This window comes from Girardinichthys multiradiatus, chromosome 9 (genome assembly GCF_021462225.1).
Source record: "Girardinichthys multiradiatus isolate DD_20200921_A chromosome 9, DD_fGirMul_XY1, whole genome shotgun sequence".
Classification (NCBI taxonomy): Eukaryota; Metazoa; Chordata; class Actinopteri; order Cyprinodontiformes; family Goodeidae; genus Girardinichthys; species Girardinichthys multiradiatus.
The window spans coordinates 45,016,501-45,041,172 of record NC_061802.1 but is presented as its reverse complement, the minus strand read 5'-3'; the positions used below and the strand labels follow the sequence as shown (position 1 = coordinate 45,041,172).

General features: G+C 37.7%; 1 protein-coding gene across 1 annotated transcript in view; it reads left to right on the top strand.

Annotated features, from left to right (window-relative positions):
- The window catches only part of LOC124873382 (inactive N-acetylated-alpha-linked acidic dipeptidase-like protein 2), a 677,436-nt gene that overhangs the window by 313,254 nt on the left and 339,510 nt on the right, over positions 1-24,672 (top strand). The window contains exons 6-7 of the mRNA XM_047373999.1: positions 8,438-8,705; positions 20,456-20,575. Of these exons, the coding sequence (XP_047229955.1) occupies positions 8,438-8,705; positions 20,456-20,575 (388 nt within the window). The remainder of the gene's footprint in view (positions 1-8,437; positions 8,706-20,455; positions 20,576-24,672) is intronic.

Below are 24,672 nucleotides of genomic sequence, written 5' to 3'. Positions count from 1 at the left end.
TTTCCTGTCTGCCTACTGTCAAAAAATAAATAAATAAAGGCCACTAGTGCTGAAATATATCTTTAAACAAAACAAAAAAAGCCTTATAACTATATCAGCTAGAAACATCAAACAAGTAGCGGTGAAAGGACAATTTTCTCTCCTGAGATCAGACAGTTCTCGCAGGGTGAGCGAGCTCCAACTTCTGTTTCAGCCTGCGTCTGATGTGGGCCTTTGCATCTCCAAAATCCCTATACAGAATTTAACAGCAGCCTCATTTTTGGCATTTTAAGGTCAAATTTCTCATCTAAAAACATTCTAAAACGTCTTTTCAAGTGCCTGTGAGATTGAATTATTATGATAAATCCATTACATTTATGGAAAGGAAATAAAATAATTTAAAAAGTAAATTCATGTGACTGAAATAAACAGTTGTTGAGATATATGGTCATAAATTTCACTAAGAAGGCAGTAAATATGTATGAATCATACCTCACCAACAGGAAACAGAATGTGCACAACATCCGGATTTTCTAAATAATTCACAAGACGGACTAGATCTCGGTATATCCATAAATTTATATATAGACATGTATATATCAGCAGTTGTTAACATTAGATCAATTAGATCAGTTTTTGGGTTAATTGAAGTATTATAAACCGAGCAATTAAACATTAAATGCACCAAATTAAGCAACACACTCCCCCACTGTAGAACAAAACACATGAAAATATCTGGATGCATAAACTGAAAATTGAAGCAGTTTAACTGGTTTAACTTCCACAGAATGAGTTGTTTTGAGCTTACTACCACATTTATCACTGGCTATTATTGTGCAATCTTCATATGGTTTTTGGAGCTCCTCCGGGCTTCGCAGCAGACTAGACAATTGTAATTTATCATGTCTTTAAGCCTAATATTATGTCAATAACTGCCCAGTTTCTTCAATTTTATGATGTTTTCTTTCAATTTCTGCATTTGTGAGAAAAACAAGTCACAGGCACTTTAAAACCAGACAAAGTATAACTTTCTGGACCCACCCTTACCTAGCTGACTGGGCCTCCCCTTTCGTGGACAGAAGAGGTATCAAACAAATACACACCTCAAAAAATGAGATGACAAAAACAATATTTTTTTCACTTGCCTTTCTGTGCTTGAGACAAAAACAAAAACCAATAAACAATAAATAAATAAAAAAACAAATAAATACATAAATAAATCATTAAAGGGTTCATAATTTACTTGTTGTCTGGTGATTTATTATAACCCTTCCTAATTTCTTGTGACAAGTTATTATAAGCATGTACTGACAGCAGGTTTTAATGTAATTTATAAGAGACATTCTTGTTCCCAAGAAAGAGCGCTCAAGGTGGGCGATTGTCATTTGTCCAACAGATATCCTTGATCAGTGCTGTAATTAATTCACACATGAATATACAAGCTTGGTATGATGACAACATAGTATGGCCAACAAATACACTATGTATGTGTTTTAACAGTATTTTATTTTACTTTACAAAAATTAAAAAATGGGACATTGGTTCATAGAACGGGAGATTCGCATCATGGATGTGCAGCTGACAAATCTGCAGGATCTGTGTGCTCCTATTATGTCAATATGGACCAAATTCTCTGAGGAATGTTTCAAGTACCTTGTTGAATCTATGCCACGAAGGATTATGGCAGTTCTGAAGGCAAAAAGGGGTCCAACCCGATACTAGCAAGGTGTACCTAATAAAGTGTCCGGTGAGTGTATGGGTGTTTTGTTGCAGCAGAGATTAGTACACTTCACAAAATAGCTGGCATCATGAGGAAAGAACACCATGTGGAAATACTAAAACAATATCTCAGTACATCAGCCAACAAGGCAGCCCATAAACCTGTCCCAATTAAACCAGTTCTGTCAGATGTAATTGGCTGAAGTCCCATCCAACTACTTTGGTAAGCTTGTAGCAGGATACCCAAAATGCTTCATCCATGTCATACAGTTAAAAAAAAAAAACTATTTTACCAAATAGTCATGAAATATATGTACATTTCTAAATTTAAAAATAAAATCTCCAAAATAATTTTCTGTCTTATTATTCTGATATTTAGCAATAAGGAATAATATTGGTAATCCTAACTAAACATAGAAGGTCTAGTATATTGTCAGATAGCGTAAGGCTGTGCCTTTGCATAACGTATGCATTTAGGTTTGTGTTTTAACTGCATCTAATATTTTTTGTGTCATTGAGTAAAATCTATATATATATATATTTAAGGATTTTAATGTAGTTGCTGTATAGACACAGAATGAATAGGGGAGTGTGAGAGCTACAGCAAGCAAACATTTTAAACAAAAAGAGGCAAAACCCTTACCTTAACATAGAGCTAGTATGACTGACGGACACACATACAAACACACTGTCACACATGCAGAGTCCTTTGAGACTTGAAGTGTAAGCAATCTTGGGCATGTGTCCCAAACCACAGGGAGTCCTTCCAACCAATTGGCTTATGGATGAAGGTCTCACTGTTGAACACATGAATGAAAACATTTGCACACAACCCCTCCTGCCACGGGTCCTGGAGAGCTTTGAGATGTAGCCTGCTGACTACAGAGTGCCACAGTTGTGTGTTTCAACCATCTGCTTCTGAGTCTGATATAGTTATTGCATTGTCTCTCTCTTACTCACACACTGAATAAACAATCCCTTTTTAAACTGATCATCCACATTGTTTAAACATCTGCTTTGCAGACTGAAAAGCATTCCTCATCCTGTTAAAATGCACCTAGGATGAGTAATTGTTACTAAAAGGAGGGATAATAGCCTCTTGTTGAGGCTTGTGAGGAACTTAACATCTTCTAGCACTTGTCTGAATAGATTGGAAGATGGGAAAGCCCAGTTGTGGTGGTCCCACTCATGTACACTCACTGAGAAAACAGTTAAGCACCCTAAAGTAATGGTCCTGTTTGGATGTAATTTGATATACATTCAGATCAGCAATGGGTATTGAAAAGAAAATGCTGGCATAAGTGGCTGCACCATAAGTGGAGCCAGTTGTTATATAGATTTGCTGGAATGTGTAAAAGTCAGTCAAATACTGTATAGGTCACATAGACATATTTGACAAATGACAACATTACCAGCACTTGATGAAGTTTGATGTGGGTTGCAGTTAGGATTTGCACGAGGCCTAGTTGTGGTATGGTGCAGCTCCCCCGTATGTCGATTGTATTAATGTTACAGTGGCCCAATGATAGGAAGCAGAATCCATTATTTGCCTGTTTATCAAAAAATATTTTACTGTGTGCTGTGACAGATAATATAGATGATTTAGATGATGTTTAAGAGTTTAGGTAAAGCTTAGTAAGTTATCACTCTGTATTTAGGCAATAGCTAGTTAAAATTTGCATCAATGATCACATAATAACAATACGTAAGCTCATGCAACACGAAGCAAATGGTCTGTCTGTCCTGATGAAGATATACTCATCTTGGTATGCCAAGTGGTTGTGGTGGTTCGAGCTAACTGCAGCCTGATCTAATAATTTAGCTATTACAACACTTATTTGACTATTGGAGGAACTCACAGACTGTCTATAGAGTTTTGAACTTTCATTCCTTGATGTCATTAAATAAATAACAAAAAAAACATAAAGACATGACAGGACTTGTTCCTTTTAAACCAACGAAAATAGTATTTCTTTAATGTCCCCATATGGCAATACTCATACATGGCAAGGTAGGGTGATGTGACATCAGTTTTAGATGCATTATTCATTGTTGGTACACACAGAATTGCCAGTAACACCTCAGTCCATACTTGATACCACCACCTATGGTCATTAATGCCTATTCTTGAAGTGCTGGCTCCTTTCTGATCAAATCATTTACAGACTTATCAGTGGTCTGCATGTGTTCCAAAATATTTCTAAACAGACCATTTCTCGGGCTGCACGATGGCACTGTTGGTAGCACTGTTGCCTTGCAGCAAGAAGGTCCTGGGTTCGATTCCCGGCTGGGGGTCTTTCTGCATGGAGTTTGTATGTTCTCCCTGTGCATGTGTGGGTTCTCACCAGGTACTCCAGCTTCCTTCCACAGTCATGCCTGTTAGGTTAATTGGTCAATCTAAATTGCCCTTAGGTGTATGAATGAGTGTGTGCATGGTTGTATGTGTGTTGCCCTGCGATGGACTGGCAACCTATCCAGGGTGTACTCCGCCTCTTGCCCATAGACTGCTGGAGATAGGCACCAGCTCCCCCGTCACCCACTGTGGAATAAGTGGTAGAAAATGACTGACTGACCATTTCTCTCAGCAGAAAATGTTGGACCTTACTAGCAATAATGTCACACCGGGGAAATCTTTGAATGCCAGGTTGGGCATCGGTTAGTTTTAATATTCCAACTGCATATAGGAGTAGGTGGGTTCAAATCCAGTCCTAAGCATACCTAATGTTGGAATTAATATTCTTCTTTTCTCAGTCAGGGAAAAAAGGCAGTCTAATACAAATACAAAATCTGTATTTGTCCATTTTTTTTAATACGTATATCTCTCATGGCTTGCAGTATTATTGCAGTTTGTTGTACTTTGAAAATCACAGAGTGATGTTTTTTAGCACAAGGCTGAAATGCCAGCCAGCCCAGTCTGTACAAGTCTTTATTGGTGAACTTTTGAGTCCAGTCCTCTGTGAGTCAAAACAATAAAGAGGGTAAACATCAAGAACCAAACAAACCAAGAGAGAATCAAATAAGACTTGGATCAATTTTTATTGACAATTCTTTCTTGCAATTAGGAAAATGAGAATGACAGGGACTCAAGAATCCCATGAGGATTTTCAGTGTGTTTGAGAAGCAAAGAAAGAAGAGAAGTTCATTCAGTTCTGCCCCCTGGCAAAACAGACAGGGGATGGGCTAGAGACCTAAATAGAACTGCTATCTGCAATACTGAAGACCAATTAATTTATGCTTTGCACTTATCATCACATCTTCTGCATTGGTTTCTGCCAGTCATTCTTGCATTCCATTTTCAATTTTTAGTTCATGTTAACATTTGGACTAAGTTGATATAGAAAATATTGACATGTAACAGTTTTGTTACAAAAATGATATGGCTTTGTTATTTTTGTTATTTTCCTGTGAATGTGTTACAATTACTGATGATTTGAAAACATTCAGCTCACTAGGTTTTACATGAACAGGATGAGATGAACTTTTTACAGTATCTTAGGTAATCTAAAGCTGCTATTACACTGTTTCCTATCATCTTGTCCTATCGTCATCATGTGTATTGAAATTAAATGTGTAGGATTCACAGTGGTTATCAGCTTTACTGTTGATTGTTCTAAACTTGCATGTTTACAGAGCGCCCTCAACATGTCAAATATCTATTGGCCAAACTAATCAGAAAGTAAAACATCCTGTCACTTTTAATTTCAAGCATCCTACATGCTTATTTGAGTGATGCATATGTATATGGTAGCTTGACAATATGTAATAGTTTTATATGGTACTATAGGTTTTATACATGAGGCCTGACAGCTGCAGTGCTCATGTAGCAGAATTTTTTGGATATGTCCAAAACATCTGCAGTAGGCTGGTTAGGTGGTGATTAAATTGCATATGCTAATGTGTTAAATGGATAGTAAACAGTTATGGGAGTGTTCATTAATTATGCATTGTATCTACCTGTGTAAGTGTAAAGGCTGAAATTCAATAGTGTGACTGGTAAATTAGAATCCTCATTTTTTTTTCTGTTTTCACAGCTAGATTTATGGTTGCACAAATCAAAATGTGTGTCTTAAATTATCTGTAAGCAGTGTAGAGTTTTTTGTAAGGGTACACTGATTGCAGTTTTCTGGTCTATCACCGATTACCAATCTGTAAACTCCCGATTCTGATTTTCTTTATAACTGACACTGTCAAGTGTCAGAAGGTCACAACACACCTTCAATGTTGCAATCTTATGTTGTCAACAGTTGAGAACTGTGCATGTGCAGATGTGACCTAGTAGGCTGGTCTGTCAGTCAACCCTTTCTCATGGCAGAGCAAAGGGAACAATGGGTAATTTTCAGACCTTTGCAGAAGTAGATAAGATCGGTGGATAAGTATTGGCCAAACACCATTCACCCTTAATTAAGGAAATCAGGGCCGATCCATTGGGTGGCCGATCAATCGGTGCACCCCTAGTTATTTGGTCTATGTTAGACTTGTCTATATATTCCCTTTTTTAGTCATGTCTGTTTCAGAAACAAAACAAATGTGTCATCATACAGAAACTGTGTTTTAAAGAAACCCTATTCAGTGCTCCAGTTCCAATTTCACATTTTAAGCTAAATATGTCATAGAGGGTGTTGGCTTTTGGAGTATAACCCAAGTGTGGACAGGCAGGAGGCAGCAGAAAACGATGAGTGAAAAAGATATTTAATAAACACAAAAACTTACATTCAGGCATGTGGTAAACAGGAGCAATGGGTATGGAGAGGCTTAGCTTGAAAACAGTGTACATGGTATGAAATGAGCATTATAAACCAGCTAATACAGAACAGCAGAATATACATGGAGCATGGCACAGCTGAAAACTGATTGGTAGAAAACAGGTGAACCAGATGAAGCTGATAATGGACTGACTGAGGCAGGGAGTGGTAACCAAAACATGAATGTGCTGAACAGATACAAGGAAACGATCTAACCATAGGAAAATGCCACATATGTAACAGAACATAAGATGTACCATAACTAGAACATGTAAGAAAGACAATCTAAAGGAATGTACTCAAGCACTATCTGGAGAACATAAACAGTAATGAGCAAGATCTGAAGCAAAACTCAAAAATCAACAAATCTTAACAAAAGATTATCAAATGCAATCCAAATAAAAAATTAATAACACAGTTAATATAACTAATATAAAACAATATAAACTCCCTTCAGCTTAGCACCACTAGGGAGATCCAAAGCAGTTTGCCAGTTGGTGGGTAAACAAAATGTTTCCACACAAGCCGTTTGATAGTTGTGGAGGCTTCTTTTTGTAACTGAATGTTGTTGACTAGCCTGTTGAGTTTTTCTCAGACGACTCTGTCAACACAATGGGTCAACTCAAAAATTACTTCCTTCTTTTCTTGAAAATAAGAGTCCCGAACCTACAGTACATACATCAGGGTGCCAAGCTTATATTAGATCTTATATTCATGTTTGGGATCCATAATAGTAGTGTACATTTACTACGCCAGAGGAAGTCACAACAACTGATAGCACTTGGTAAGCCAGGCTTCAGTTCGAGGAGAAATATTTTGTTGTTTTAACTTGAAAAAAATCTTATGCCAGAAAATGTTGTTAAAGCCCTTATTAAAATTTCATTTTCCTATCTATAAACTGTGCAAAGCAAAGCAAAGTAGTCCACAAAGCAAGTTGGGGGTAAAAAATAGGGAAAAAAGTTTTGAACAGGCTTATTGAAACTTAACAAATACTTGGTAACAAAACATGTATTTGGTAATGACAACTTCCAGACATCTCCTGTATAAAGAAACAACACTTGACGGTTCTGGAGATCGTTTAGATGCACTCTGACCTTTCCATTTATTTTAAATTGGATAAATGTCAAGTGATTGACTGGGCCATTCTCAGGGTTTCCTTGGCTTTGTGTTTGGGACTATTGTATTGGTTAGAAGGAACAATAAGTAACGAATGCATTACTTATTTTTTTCATGGGAAAAACTGCAGCTGCTATTTCAAGGTATTTCTAACCTCAACCCTCTCTAGGTGATCCTTGGCTCTTGGACAGGTTGTTTAGTTGCTATTTTGACTTTTCTGTCAAAGATTTTATGAGGGGCACCTGCCTGTCACTGGTTTATGGTGAAATCATATTCTTTCAACATCCAATTAGTGCTCCATTGTCTCTTACTGGAGCATTCAGAAGTTCAGAAATGCAGCTCTAACCATTGGCATTAGTATGTTTTGCAACAGTACAACTTTATTGTGAAGATATATTTACTTTCAACAAATGCACCACTCTGTGCAGTACCTAAAGAGAAACCGTTTCATAGGGATTCAGTTAATATTATAACAGTTGATTATGGTTTGCACATACCACAGCAGGAATGCTTTCTAAATACTGACAAATTTCCGCTGGTATTTTGGCTTTATATCCCTTTTTGCACACCCTTTTCTTCATGTGTTCAATACTTACTTCTGTTACCATTCCACTTCATAACACATAACTTAATTTTAGATTACGATATTTTTATTTCTTTGTATGCCTGGGTTAGTTGGGCTGTGAATGACTTTTGATGGGACTTTAGTATGTAAAAATAAAAATAAGAACTGCTGCATATGGTTAGTAAGCAGAATCATTTTTTGAATATTACTTACATTTGTACTACAGATGAAAAATTAAACCAGGATAAATGATGAAAACAGACAAGCCCAAAGCCTAAACCATATTGCTTTCCTGCTCTTTATATTCTGCTTTCAGGTCTTTCTCCAGCCTGCCAGATGACAGTGAAGAATCCAGAGCTAGGTACCTGTACAGGCAGTGGGTAGGACTTGGCTTGACTGATGTCCACCTGTACAATCAAACAGTTCTGCTCAGCTTACCCGGCTCTACACCAAACACCATCACCGACAGATCCAGCCACCAGTGTTTCCTTCCCCATGGGACCCCATGTGACCAGCGAGGGCCCACTGACCTGCTGAAGCAGCAATTCTCCTATGCAGCCTACTCTGCAGTAGGCAGTGTGCAGGTACAATCCCTCACTGTGTATTTGACCTAAAATGAGTGGTTTCTGGTTGGCTTTTCACCTCTTTAACATTTTTCTCTTTGATTTGCCCAGGCTATGTTAGCATATCTACTGTGTGTTGAAAAACAGGGCCACTGACAATGTCTGACTTTGTTGCCTCAGTTTGCAGCTGAGAGTGGGAGAGAATGGCTTCATCGCAGAATTAAAAACCATGATTTCTAGCAATAAAAATATTGCAGATGATTCTCTCTCACCAAGTACTCTTTGGAAAGCCTATATAGAGCTAATACAACATACATGGAAAGGTGTAACTGTAACGTTTTCCAAAGGGATACAAACGTCCATGTTCTAATGCTGCAATGGCAAAGAAAAGAGGTGACAGTTCAGGTTTAAAACATTGTGTACTGGCCCAGATCTTACACTGAACTACATTTTAATTCAATCAAAGTCAGACAAAGTTTGTTAAATCCACCTTTATTATTTAAATAATACGATTTTTTTTTTTATAAAGCCAGAGAGACGCATCCAATAGTAGCATTAACCACAAACACAGAGCAGCAGAGGTGCATTGTTTCTTAAAAACTGGTAATAATCCATCAAAGCTGATGGTAAATGGCCTGCACTACAATCAGTCATCCGCCCATTCACACACCGACAGTGGTAGACTACATTGTAGCTACAGCTCCCCTGGGGCAGACTGATAAAAATGAGGTTGCCATACAATCAGTGCCACAGAGCCCTCTGACCACCATCAGTAGGCAAGATGGGTGAAGTGTCTTGCCCAAGGACACAACGACTGAGACAGACAGAGCAGGGGTTTGAACCAGCAACCCATCAGTTACAGGACGAACCTCTACCACTGTCTCCACTGTCGCCCACTGATGATTGAGTTTTAAGGTTAAAAATGTTTAAACAATTTAAAGGAATAGAACTTTACATTCACAATGCTTATTTCAAAAAATTCAAGGTAAATGGAAAAGTGCTGCGTCTCTACCAGGACCTTTTTCTAGGGTTCATTTCTACTCTGGTTATCTATTTTAACCCTAGTAAATGCATTGGAAATGGACGTAGGAAGGTGGTGGCAGTAGGGGGTTGGGGGCGTGGGTAGCACATATTAAACGACATTGATTGTGTTCCACATGTGACAACAATCTCTTGTGTTCTCCATAAACTGAAAAGGTTTGCAACACAGAATTCATATGTTCCACAGGTTTTCCTCCAGGCTTGGCTAAAATCTCCAAAAACCTTGTGGGAGAATGTCTTATGGTCTGATAGTTAAAGGTTTAACTTCTGGGCCATCATTCCAAAAGATACATTTGACAGAAAAAAAATGCACATAACTGGAAAAAACCCACACCCATAGTAAAACATGGTGGTAGCTGCATGATGCTCTGCGGTTAGTTTTCTCCAGGCAGAACATAGGTTTTACTCAAGGTGGAAAAAGGTTTTAAATAGTTGTGACCCAAAAAAATTTGTTTTGACTCTATGTGTCTGCTAAAAAGATAAAGATTAGGAAAGATTGTATTTGTTCCATCACCTTAAATCCAAGAATACTGTACATCCAAATCAACATAAAAAAGGTCTTTACCATTTTAAAATTTTGGAAGAAGGAATTCTGTAACTGAATTACAAGGGGCTTCAGCAAAGTAATATAAGGGTGTGCACACATATGCAGCTGATTTATTGCACCTTTTTTCCTTCTAACTAAATTATTTCTTCAGTTGCATAGCATTGATATCTCATTATATGTGGAAAAAAGTTTAGAAATAATTTATAATGGTCTCATTTTTCTTCATAGAAAATATCTGGTATTTTAACACAGGTGTGTATGCTTTTAAGAGCCAGTGTAAGTACATTTCATTATAAAAAAAAAAAATCTACTGAGAATATTTGTCCAGTATAATACAGCAAATTATAAATTTAAATGATCATATGTATTAACTTGATCGAAATAAGCCAAGGTCAGGCAGGTTTAATTCAAAACTAAAGAAAAAGTAGGTTCTTCTGGTCCCAACCAATGGGTAGTTTACACATAATAACAAAGATAAGAACTGATTTTGCAAGTGAAGTGGCACCAAACAAGTCCAAAATATGGAAAATCCTTTAAAAGATGGCATTTGAGTCATACTAGATGTGTGGTTAATCTTTTCCACCAGTCTTCCAGAGTGTGAAGGTTAATGTAAGTCATTATGCATGTAGTCCGCCTGCATTAGGCATCAGACACACACATACAAAGAAATGCCGTCACACTATTTTTAGAGGATTTTACTTCTCTGTATCCCGGGAACAGAAAAAGGGGTTGAAGGAGAAGCTTGTTATTCCCTTGAGCCCCCCCCGCTCGGCCTGAGGGCAGATGAAAAGTTGTAGCATTCTCTGAATACCAAGTTTTTCCTCTTACTCGTCACTCCCCCCGCCTTTCATTCTCCTTTCTCTGCTGCTTGATCCATCCAGCTGTCCTCTTGTGGAAGTCGAACCAAAAGGAGGGTCACAGTCATCAATCATGAGACTATTTCCTAACTTCATTCGACTAATTGCCTTGAATAAAGTAGCAGTTTGCTGGGTCTAAACGATGGATGGATGGATGGATGGATGGATGGATGGATGGATGGATGGATGGATGGATGGATGGGTGGGTGGGTAGGTAGGTAGGTAGGTAGGTAGGTAGGTAGGTAGGTAGGTAGGTAGGTAGGTAGGTAGGTAGGTAGGTAGGTAGGTAGATAGATATTTTTATTAAATAATATTTACTGAAACATGGTGGTTCACTTAAGAACCGTCAATACATTTCTGAACCAAACACTCTGTTTCATGATGGTATTGTTTTGTGAGTTTTGGGGAAATGTTTGTGTGTCTGAACAGCTGGTTTAGGATTTTGTTATCAGTGAACAGCAGTCTGTATACGTCACATGTAGTATTAACTCAGCCCCGGTCAGACCTACTCAGGAGAAGGGACCACAAAAGTAGGTACCAGTAAGGAAAAAACAGTAATGGAAACTTTAAATTGCATGACAGGAGTTATATTTTTTTCTGCAAACACAACACTTAAAGCCAGTTACCCATGCTGAATATCACAGTGTTTTGCAGAGTTTGCATTCAAATATATACAGTAGATAAAACCAGCTAGCCTTCTGGAAAAGAATTGAAGCATGGATTTTATCTTTCATAGATTCTGCGAATAGAGAGAGTATAACACCCTCATCAAAGTTAAAATATTTTTTACTGTTTATGTTTTGAGATTAAGCACAACTGCCATCGTTAATTATTCATCGATTTTAGGTTCAAATGGAGTAGAAGCTCCTTCACATGCAGCAGCATTTGTATGTGATTTTTCTTCTTTGAAGACACATCTCATCTCTTATATTAAAAACCATGTCTCTTGTAACTACAGGTTCTTCTCAAAATATTACCATATTGGGATAAAGTTCATTATTTTAAAACACTTTTTTTTATTGGTCGGATGAAATATGCTAATTTTGTGAGATAGGAATTTTGGGTTTTCATGAGCTGTATGCCACAATCATCCGTATTAAGACAATAAAAGACCTGAAATATTTCAGTTAGTGTGCAATGCATCTAAAATATATGAATGTTAAATTTACCTAAGCCTTTACCTAAGAGTAAAGGCTTAGGTAAAGGTCATGAGTCATGAAGTTCACAGATGCTGTGGAAATGTTCACTTTTAAGCCTTTCAAGAATATAAACTGCAGGGAAAATCTGCTTAGTAATGCAACACAGCTTAGAAAATTGTGTCTTTTGTCATTTCTCTGTCTGCACCCTTCACCCTTTTTTTCTCTTCTGGTTCTCTGTGTTTCGGATGGATCCCTGTCGCAATCCACTGCATATGTGAATACATGCTTCAGAATATTTATTCAGAGATTATTTTGTGTAAATTTGTCCTTTAAATATTGACTCCTTGTTTTAGGCTTTTTAATCCTTTCAGTCATTGCCCTCTAATTGAGTTATTTACTATGTTAAACCTGAACATCAACATGCATTTGACACCTATAAACAAACTTCAGAGCAACCAGTTACCTACAGAGGTTACTAACTTGTTAAAAACAGTCCACCATTTTATTCTAGTATAAATATATCTGTTGTGAATGTATCTGGGGTAAGAAGACAGCCATTGTTTGAAAGAAAGGTAAAATAAGTCCCCTTTGCAATTTGACAAGATCCATGTAGGTGAGACAGCAAACATGTAGAAGAAGGTTCTCTGGTCAGATGAGAAAAAGAAAGGTCTACATGCTGAATGCTATCTGTTGCAGATTTCATACATTTTTTTTTATCTTGTAAAAACAAATCATGAGTCCTTTTTCTTCCACATGCAGTCTCCATGTTTTGAATGTGTTGTAATGTGTATAACTTTTTATATCTCTGTGTCTCCTGTAAAAACGGTGTGGTCAAACATTGGAGAAACATTTTGGACACCTCCTTTGCTCTTTCAGTATGGATTTTTCAAGCTCTCAACAAGTCCAAAAATATGCATGTCAGATGTATTGGTCGCTCTTATATGCCCTTGGGATTAAGTGTTTGCATATATGATTGTTTGTCTGATCTTGCCCTGGTATGGGCTGGCGGACTGTCCAAAGTGTACCCTGCCTCTCACTTGCTGGAGATTGGCACCAGCCCCTCACTCTGCAAAGATAAGCAGCATAAACAATACAGGTCCTTCTCAAAATATTAGCATATTGTGATAAAGTTCATTATTTTCCATAATGTAATGATGAAAATTTAACATTCATATATTTTAGATTCATTGCACACTAACTATATTTCAGGTCTTTTATTATCTTAATACGGATGATTTTGGCATACAGCTCATGAAAACCCAAAATTCCTATCTCACAAAATTAGCATATTTCATCCGACCAATAAAAGAAAAGTGTTTTTAATACAAAAAACGTCAACCTTCAAATAATCATTTACAGTTATGCACTCAATACTTGGTCGGGAATCCTTTGGCAGAAATGACTGCTTCAATGTGGCGTGGCATGGAGGCAATCAGCCTGTGGCACTGATGAGGTCTTATGGAGGCCCAGGATGCTTCGATAGCGGCCTTTAGCTCATCCAGAGTGTTGGGTCTTGAGTCTCTCAACGTTCTCTTCACAATATCCCACAGATTCTCTATGGGATTCAGGTCAGGAGAGTTGGCAGGCCAATTGAGCACAGTGATACCATGGTCAGTAAACCCTTTACCAGTGGTTTTGGCACTGTGAGCAGGTGCCAGGTCGTGCTGAAAAATGAAACCTTCATCTCCATAAAGCTTTTCAGCAGATGGAAGCATGAAGTGCTCCAAAATCTCCTGATAGCTAGCTGCATTGACCCTGCCCTTGATAAAACACAGTGGACCAACACCAGCAGCTGACACGGCAACCCAGACCATCACTGACTGTGGGTACTTGACACTGGACTTCTGGCATTTTGGCATTTCCTTCTCCCCAGTCTTCCTCCAGACTCTGGCATCTTGATTTCCGAATGACATGCAGAATTTGCTTTCATCCGAAAAAAGTACTTTGGACCACTGAGCAACAGTCCAGTGCTGCTTCTCTGTAGCCCAAGTCAGGCGCTTCTGCCGCTGTTTCTGGTTCAAAAGTGGCTTGACCTGGGGAATGCGGCACCTGTAGCCCATTTCCTGCACACGCCTGTGCACGGTGGCTCTGGATGTTTCTACTCCAGACTCAGTCCACTGCTTCCGCAGGTCCCCCAAGGTCTGGAATCGGCCCTTCTCCACAATCTTCCTCAGGGTCCGGTCACCTCTTCTCGTTGTGCAGCGTTTTCTGCCACACTTTTTCCTTCCCACAGACTTCCCACTGAGGTGCCTTGATACAGCACTCTGGGAACAGCCTATTCATTCAGAAATGTCTTTCTGTGTCTTACCCTCTTGCTTGAGGGTGTCAATAGTGGCCTTCTGGACAGCAGTCAGGTCTGCAGTCTTACCCATGATTGGGGTTTTGAGTGATGAACCAGGCTGGGAGTTTTAAAGGCCTCAGGAATCTTTTGCAGGTGTTTAGAGTTAACTCGTTGATTCAGATGATTAGGTTCATAGCTCGTTTACAGACCCTTTTAATAATATGCTAATTTTGTGAGATAGGAATTTTGGGTTTTCATGAGCTGTATGCCACAATCATCCGTATTAAGACAATAAAAGACCTGAAATATTTCAGTTAGTGTGCAATGAATCTAAAATATATGAATGTTAAATTTTCATCATGACATTATGGAAAATTATGAACTTTATCACAATATGCTAATATTTTGAGAAGGACCTGTAGTTGGACCATCCACTCGCTGTGGAGGTATTTTAAAAAAAATAACTGTATACTTAGAATTTAATTGTTTTAATCCTGAAAATCTTCCAAGCAGAGTTAATGTTTTTTTAATTTTTTTATCATGGTAAAAAAATTATAAAGGTTGCTAAAAAAACAGCCTCACTATAAGAAATGGGCATGTCTGCATTTAGGTTGTTAAACAGAATGTTGAAGAATCAATTTGTAAAAGAAAATAAGAAAAAAAATATTGTCAAACTTTGATTAAGTTAGAAAATTATTATTTAGAGGGTAAAAAATGCAAAGAATGAGATAGGCCAAAATAACAGTGTAAGCAAAGGTATGGAAGGAAAGACATCAGTGCTGCCATACTAACTGAGCCAGTTGAACAGGTTAGGGCAGGCAGACTTCAGACTGTTTCACTCCTCATTAACCTTACCAGAGATTTTTTTTAAAAACAGAATTACACCCCCAACTGTCAGTGAGGTATACCTGGGCAATGGCTGACATCTCCAGTGGTACAGCCTGAGAATTAGATGTATTTGGGAGTTGGGGAACTTATTAAGTGTCGAGATATAATGTATGAAGTGCTACCCTTTACATGAAGCTATATTTGGCCTCCTGCTGTCTGGATCAAAAGAAAAAAATGGGATTGCCCTTTCAGCTTCCACCTGATTCACAGCTAGCTGCACAAAAAAGGAAAACCTGTATTCTCTATCAGTTCCTTCTTTAGCGAGGCATCTGGTTGTTACTGTTACTGGTGAATAAAGACCAGAGACACAGAGATCACAGGTAGAGGTAGTGAGTTAGATTAAAGATCTTCTTCACAACACTAACTAATTTTATGCAAAACAAGAGTCCAGAAACAGAGAACACAGGTCTGGGGAGAAACAAAAATATCAACAATGTTGCATTGGGAAACTGCAGGATGGTGAAGCAAGAGATGTGTTGCAGATCTAATCTTTAATCAGTCTCACCTAACTTAGAAAGTCTGCTGTATATTCCTTTTACAAGGCAAACATACTGTAAGTCAGGATGTTCACATAGATGTGTGTCTTTTGTTAGTTATGCCATGTTACTCTGTTAGGTAAACAGGATAAAACAGACAGTTCAGCTGAGCTAAAAGGTGGAGGACCATGTTACTACAGAGCCATGGCTGCTCCTCTGCATCCCCCAAGCTTTACTTTTTCTTCACCCGGTTACCTTTATATTCTGTAAGCATGACACATTTATGGTACTTGCCACAGTCTTTTTCTTCCAAATCTCTTACAACACCCACACACATGCAAATTAGTCCTCACATACAATGAGCCCACACTACCTAATAATACATATCTCATTACAGCTTTACAACATTTCACCAATGGTCTTATGGTTTTGTTTATTCCAAAGGGTAATTAAGTTTATACTGGGTAACTGCATTTATGTTTTTAAGGGCAGACAGCAATTTTTTAATGCAATTTCAAATACAAATGTAAGTAGTTGCAAGTTTTTGTCCTTTTGTGTCACTCTAAAGTCTTCTATCTACATCTACCTGTGACTAAAAGGTGGTTGAGGTTGATCAAATGGCCTAACAAAGCCTCACCTCTATCTTTATTTAGATGAAATTTAGACAGGACCAATTGTGTAAAAAAGTTTTATAAAAATATATAATGATGTTGAATCGCAAAGTTATATGTCCTGTTGTTTAAATTCATCTCTCTGATAATGGATCACAAAATGTTTTTTGTTTTTTTTTTCTTTTTTTTAACCACCATCAGAAAGGTCAGAGTAGGTCAGAGTAAGGTCAGAGTAGACAGTGTTTATGTCATGAGTTTCATTACATCCTACACAACCCAGAATGGGAGATATGGACCACACCACATCTCTGTTTAAAACTGGTCAATATATTCAATTCAATTCAATTCAATTCAGTTTTATTTATATAGCACCAATTCACAACACATGTTGTCTCAAGGCACTTCACAACAGTCAGGTACATACACTCCAAGTAATCCTAACATATATCTGACCTGTCTACACAGATACCCACAAGGGAGTAAACATTGTTTTAATTTGACAGAAAATGATAAAATGTTGCATTACTTTGTGTTGGTCTATCACTTAAAATTAATCTAAAGTACATTTAAGTTTGTGTTTGTGCTTAATTTTACCTTTGGTTTGTCTTTCCTCTTTTGTTTCAATTACTGATTAGGCAACACTGTCAAGGATAACACTGTCAATCTACAGAAAAAAAATACTTTTTCACACCTCTGCATACAGTTAAGGTTGAATTTTAATGCGAGTTGCAGTTGTTCTCTGTGAAATGTGCTTTTGTAAGGCTTTAATGTGGTCATGGTTTAGAAAGGAAGTGGTTATAAATTATGGGATGAGACCAGTTTAAATAATTGGACACCATTCATGAACATACTTATCTGTTTGTCCTAATTTCCGGATCTAGTGTGAAGGACACGCATACTTAAGAGTGGAAAAATGAAAAATCTATGTAGAATGATGCGAACTGCTTAAGCCAGAGCTGTCACTTCCATCGTTAATTTCATTACCTTGCTAAGATGAAACAGAAGAATGAAAGCCAGGAGGAGGGAGAGAGTGATCCAGTTCACGCAGAACCATCTCAGTGAACAGAGAGATTATTCCGTATTACATTTGACTGTGCCTTGTACTGTTTCCCAGCCTGCAAGTTAAATGGAAAGACTTTTATGATGCAAATGCAGGCAGCAGTGATAAATATCTCTATCTGTTCTCCTGAACTCCCCTGATGCAAAACGATGTGCTCTCTCTCTCTTTCACTCCTTTTTCTCTTTGACTAATTGGCACAGTCACTCTTTACCACTTGCTTGCTTTCTTCCCGCTGCAGCGTTGTGTTACACTCGCCCGCAGGCCACATGAAAAATGAATCAGGCCCAGGTGATGCGGTGAGGGAGTCTTAAAGTGAGGGTGTGGGGAGTAGGAGAGGTATGAATAAGACCCCAAAAAGTAACACTTTGACTTTCCTGAACAACTTCTGGGTCACCCTGATGTGGAACATGAAAACACTCACAAAGATACACGATACACACAAACAGATGCACTGATGCCCACAGAAAATATCAGTTTGCTTTAAATCAAACATGATTATATACAACTTTTTGAAAAAGGACTCTATGAAAACAAAACCAACCATTTCTCTTGAAGTTTCAACAGATGTACACTAACTAGTTAGTTACTCTTGTTTGTATTGCTAGTTATGAAAAACAGCAAATTAGCTAATCATATTGCATGAACTCAATGCATTTAGTTATCTACACAGAGGCTCAACAAAAATGGCAAACAGCAAATTGGACCTGGTCCAGTTTCAGCAACGTGGTCAGGAATTGATCCATAGTGCTGTTAATCAGCAGTTCAAGTTGCTGCTGCTGCTGGTGGTGTAATGGTGTGGGGGATATTTTCTTTTTTTCTTTCCACATATCTTGTAGATCACAGCATACCTGGGGATTGTAACTTACCATGTGCTTCCCTTTATGACTAGAGTATCCTCATCTTTTCATGGCTACTTCCAGCAAGATAATGCAGCATGTCACAAAGGTCAAATCATCTCAAAATGATTCCTTGAACATTACAATAAACTAAACTTTCTCGAGTTGGTCACCAGGTGTCAATCACAAAAAGCCACTTTTGAACATGGTAAAATGGGAGATTAACATCAGCAGCTAACAAATCCACAGCAACTGTGCAATGGTATCATTTAAAAGTGGAATAAAATCTGTGAGGAGACTTTGTGGAATTTATGACACGAAGAATTGAGGTAGTTCTGTAGGAAAAAGGGGGTGCAACCTGATACTAGTATGGTGTACCTAATAAAGTGGCCTGGGAGTACCACCAACCCAGATGCTTCAGCCTGAGCTCAAATGTAAAAACAAACCAAATGTGTTATTGAATTGTAGACTTGATTTCCTGAGTTTTCATATGTGGGAAGCAATAAAGCTATATATCATTTGGTTAAAACCTTTGGTTTAAATAGGGGAGCAATAAGTCACCAGGTGACTACAGGGCGAATAAACTTTAAGACCCTGTGCAATTAAAATTAAGATCTGTAATAACTTGTTAAGTGGGCTGCTTTCACTGCATTTTCCATCCGGTTTTAAAATAAAACAGCCATTAAATATAAATATTTACCTCACCTTTTTCAGAATTCATTTTCAGAATTAATTTATCAAATCCTAGTTCCATTATTATAGTAGAAAGCCAGAATAGTGGTTAAAAAAATCAAAAATCCAAAGAACAGAGAACACATAAAAAATATTCATCATATTTAGATTGAGATGTCTCCAGAAGCGAGTCACAGGCTCACACAGATCAACTATCTTGCTGTAAGAGTTGTCTGTGTTTTTATTGTTAAAAGACCATGAACTCAGAATCAAAAGGAGTAAAAGCAGCTGGTGGTGTCATACTGACTGGTGGGAAAGTATTCTGCCATGTTAACGTAGAACTGGTGAAGCATAGCTACAACAGTTGTCTCACTTGAAGGTGAATTACAACTGCAATCTGAGTTCCTTCAAGATCTCCAATTAGTTTTCTTTCTGGACTGGCCTATATTTAGCTCCAGCCATCTTCTAAGCAACTCTGACCAGCTTTCCTGGCCCTGCTGAAGAAACACAAATGAGTCCCACACCATGAGTCTGGCACCGGCGTTTTTCAAAATATTGTTGTCATTGTCAGAGTGGTGTGTAGTGTTAGTTCACTACCAAGCATTGTGTTTTGCTTATAGGCCAAAATGTTCAGTTTTGTCTTATCTGACCTGAGAACCTACTTCCACATATTCACAAGAGGAAATTAGATATTGTCTTTGCCTAATAAATAACAGCTATGGGTCATAATTTTCAACAGCTCTCAGTGAGTTTATCTCCTTTTCTTTACCAAACAAACTTACAGATGAGACAACCTCTTTTGCATTTAAGACTGCCCCCTCCCTGCCTAGACCAGAAAACACATTAGTGTAAATGTCGATGTTCAACAAATCACTCAGACAGGGCACATTAAAGCACTTTATGTAATGCAGAAGAATAATTTTCTTGTTTTATTTATTTACCAAATAACTGAAAATTTTATATTTTACATTTTACATATTTTATATTTCCCCATTCCTGGGTTTACACTTTGCTTCTCTGGACACCTGGAAGGCCCTAACAGTAGTTCAAGAATAGTTCATGCCTATTTTGATGGAAGCAATACTAGTCAACATTTAATGGCAAAACGTTTGGTCACACACTGTACAGAGACTTTGTGCTTTTGTTTTTTAAATTATTTTGTCATACAGATTCTTGGCAAACCACTTAGCTCTCTGCTAATTTATGCAGATTAAAAACCTCAACATCAAGTTCCATCTAGGTATCATATTGACCCAAAAACACCCATTGATTGTTGAAGATGAACATTGATTGAACTGTTTTTTGAAAAGGAATTTAGGAAAACCCTTTCTCTAAGAGTCTGCTCTGATGTTTTTTTCTCCAGGGAGAGGTGGTGGATGTCCAGTATGCCAGTGTGGAAGACCTGAGAAGAGCCAAAGATTCCCTGAACCTCACAAACCAGATTGCTGTGGTCAAGCTTGGCCAAGCGCCTTTATTATATAAAGTAAGAACAAATCAAACTACTGCAGGATTCTGCTGATAAGAGCTTCACATAAATGGCTTAAGGTTGACCGCTGAGATAACTGACACTTCAATGTTGGAAATCCTTCAACAACAAAGAACAGATTTGCCCACACTGAGAATTAGCATCCTTTGATCCTTAGACATAACTTAGTAAAACCTTGGAAATGTTTCCCATCTAATGAAGAGGTTGATGGTTGATTGAGGAAATAACCTAGCTAATTTGTATGGTTTGTCATGCATCTAATTTTGTTATGCTATTTTTTCTATAAAAGTACTGTATCCTGTATCTCCATCTCCTTAGCAGGATTTCTTTGGCATGCTAAGAAATGACATTAGCAGTGCACTGACTGATTAGACCTATTTCTGCTTGGATGTGTTCCAAACTCTGCTCAAAGCAGTTTTGCCATCAATTAGGATATGACAAGGAAAATATGAATTCCAATCCAGCTAATTAAAACGTAAACGTCTACTTGCATGTTAATTGCTCATAAATTGTTCTTCATGTTCTTTTCAGTCAAAAGTAATTTAATTATGCTAACCTGGATACAAACCCTAAGATGAAGTTGACAATATTTGGTGACAGAAATGTCTACTAATGGATAATTAAAGGTTTTATTGCAAAACAAATTAGAATTACTTGCAGTAGATTGAATTATCTTAATCCTTTCATACAGGTGTAAACTGTGGGACTGAGAAATACATCTGAAATCTTAAATTACTCTGCCACATGATACAAAAGATTAGTCACCCTTATCTTTTGTAGGAGGCTTCTGAAAGAGACAGCCTACTACCCAGGAACAGTTGGAGGTAATCAAAAAAGCAAAAAGAATTGTGACAATGGAGGTTAAGATTGATTATTTGCATTTACACAGTCTGACCTTTTTACAATTCATCACGTTACACTGAAACTTCTAGAACATGTAATCATCCAGCAAGAAGCTGTTGACCCATTTGTTCATCTCCTCGTAGTTTTTGACAAATTTGGTCATGTGTTCCTTCTAATGGTGCTGCGTGCCACTGGCTGAGAGAAATTATTGCCCTTTACATACAAGTGGGGAAAAAATGATTGATGAGCCTTGAACTCTCACTAATGAGTGTGTGACGGTGACTGCGGGCCCAATGTTACACAGCCAGCAAGAGCCATACTTGACAAAAACAAGATGCTTCTGTTTATCTTCATGGTTACATCCCATTTGGTTATATTAATTTCAGAGTTATTAGCAATATCCACATTGTCCCATTTAAGCATATTTTTTTATGAATCTAATGTTTCAGCCTGTTAGATAGCTTTAATTCTTAACATTTTATTGTTTCTGTCTTTTGGAATGAAATTATGTTTGCTAATAAAACCCAAATCAAGATGCACTGAAAGATGATACGTTCTTTTACATGTTCTCTTTTTAATCATTTGTAAGAGTAAGATTGACTCAAGATATTTCAGATGTAGCTGTCAGTGGTTCACTAACTCTTCAACTGAAATACTATTAGATTAATACAACAAACACTTGCACAAATGGAAAATCTTAAAATTAGACACATCCTTGTTAAAATGGCAGGTTTTTGTGATAAAACGTGTGACTGTGATCATTTTTCCACATATAGTTTGTCATTTAATCCATGCAGACTGCGATGGGACTCTATGCTGATGAGCACACCACATGGGCAATCAATGCAAGGACAGACTATAATCATGCCCTTATGTAAAAATCTGAAGAAGGGCTGAGAAGACAGCAACTTTATTGGGGCAAGCAAAACCAACAGCAACAGCAGTACTGTTGATACAAATCAGGATGTTTCCCTGTTTTTTACTCCATATTCTGTCTTTACCATCTCATCAGAGCAGGCAGCATGTTTAACTATTGGTATGATAACTGTGGGTAATTACCAAAGTGCATGAACAGCACAGGTATGGTTAAAATAAAAAATTATTGGTTTGCATTACAAAGTTAAATTTAGCAAATCTCACTATGTGTAGTTTAGATATGAATGCAAATAAATCTGTTAATTATCTGTGTTATAAAAAAAAAACTGATATTTTTTTCATACACATTTACATTACATAAATGTATAAAATATTTGCCTCGGTTTTTTTCTTCTAAGTATCTGATGTTGTTTTTCTTCTCTATGTGTTCAGTGTGCACCCTGGTATTTTAGTGAAGAACAGAGTTGTGACAATGGTTTTGAAGCCTGCTGGTGTGCAGAATGACCATGGTTGGTGTCACATATTCAATAAAATTGTTATCTACGCCCCAAAACAACAACAAGGACACATCTCTCAATAACAGCTGTGAAATACAACTCTGTTCGGTGACAAACAAAATATTTTCTCTCACCTAAAAACATTCTTCATATGTATCCCTGCTGTTAGCGAAGTGAACTCCATCATAATCAAGCATCTAAAAATCATTCATATGATCAGAAAATGCATTCAGTAATAATGTAAGACATTAATTTAGTGATAATAACTATGCTTTATGTGGTAATGAAGGCAACGCTGTTTACTTGGTTTTGAAACCTGCTGGTAAATAGGTAACCACCTCTAAAACATTTACATTATGTTCTAATGTTGCTTTCTGGAGATTTCCACAAGGAGGCACACCAACAAACTCGAACAGTACAAAACATCCAGATGTTTAGGATGCAACTAATGAATATGTGACAAAAATAATGCAGCAACAAAAATGTTAACTATCCCAGAATTGGAATTTCTTTGCATAGAGCCTTTTGGTCACCTTTAGTCACTTCTGCCATACAGAGTAATTCCACGCTAGTATGTTGTAGCCAGCAATAACCAACATGCAACTGTTTGATTAACACAAGTACAGAGATTATAAAAAAGTCTACATACTACACATGCCACATTTTGTCACATAAAAAAGTGTTAATGTGACATTGATCTTGTACAATTCACCTGAGACAGATTTGTTAAAATCAAAATTCTAAAGGATAAAAAAAAGTTGAAATAACCTTGTTGCATAACTTTGTCCACACTAATGTCCACACTTTGCTGAACCACCTTGTCATTTAATTTATGCATTCAGCCTTCTTTGGTAGGAGTCTAGACAATATTTTCCCACTTCACCTTGTAAAAGTTTTCCAATATCATTTTGATTTGAGGATATATTTATATACACTCACCGGCCACTTTATTAGGTACACCTGTCCAACTGCTTGTAACGCAAATTTCTAATCAGCCAATCACATGGCAGCAACTCAATGCATTTAGGCATGTAGACATGGTCAAAACGATCTGCTGCAGTTCACACCGAGCATCAGAATGGGGAAGAAAGGTTATTTAAGTGACTTTGAACATAGCATGGTTGTTGGTGCCAGACAGGCTGGTATGAGTATTTCAGAAACTGCTGATCTACTGTGATTTTCACGCAATACCATCTCTAGGGTTTACAGAGAATGGTCCGAAAAAGAGAAAATATCCAGTGACCAGCTGTTGTGTGGGAGCAAATGCTTTGTTGATGCCAAAGGTCAGAGGAGAATGGCCAGACTGGTTCGAGCTGATAGTAAGGCAACAGTAACTCAAATAACCACTCGTCACAATCAAGGCATGCAGAAGAGCATCTCTGAATGCACAACACGTCGAACTTTGGGGCTGATGGGCAACAGCAGCAGGAGACCACACCGGGTGCCACTCCTGTCTGCTAAGAACAGGAAACTGAGGCTACAATTCACACAAGGTCACCAAAATTGGACAAGAGAAGATTGGAAAAACGTTGCCTGGTCTGACGAGTCTCGATTTCTGCTGCGACATTCGGATGGTAGGGTCAGAATTTGGCGTCAACAACATGAAAGCATGGATCCATCCTGTCTTGTATCAACGGTTCCGGCTGGTGGTGGTGGTGTAATGGTGTGGGGGATATTTTCTTGGCACACTTTGGGCCCCTTAGTACCGATTGAGCATCGTGTCAATGCCACAGCCGATCTGAGTATTGTTGCTGACCATGTCCATCCCTTTATGACCACAGTGTACCCATCTTCTAATAGTTACTTCCAGCAGGATAACGCGCCATGTCATAAAGAATGAATAATCTCAAACTGGTTTCTTGAACATGACGATGAGTT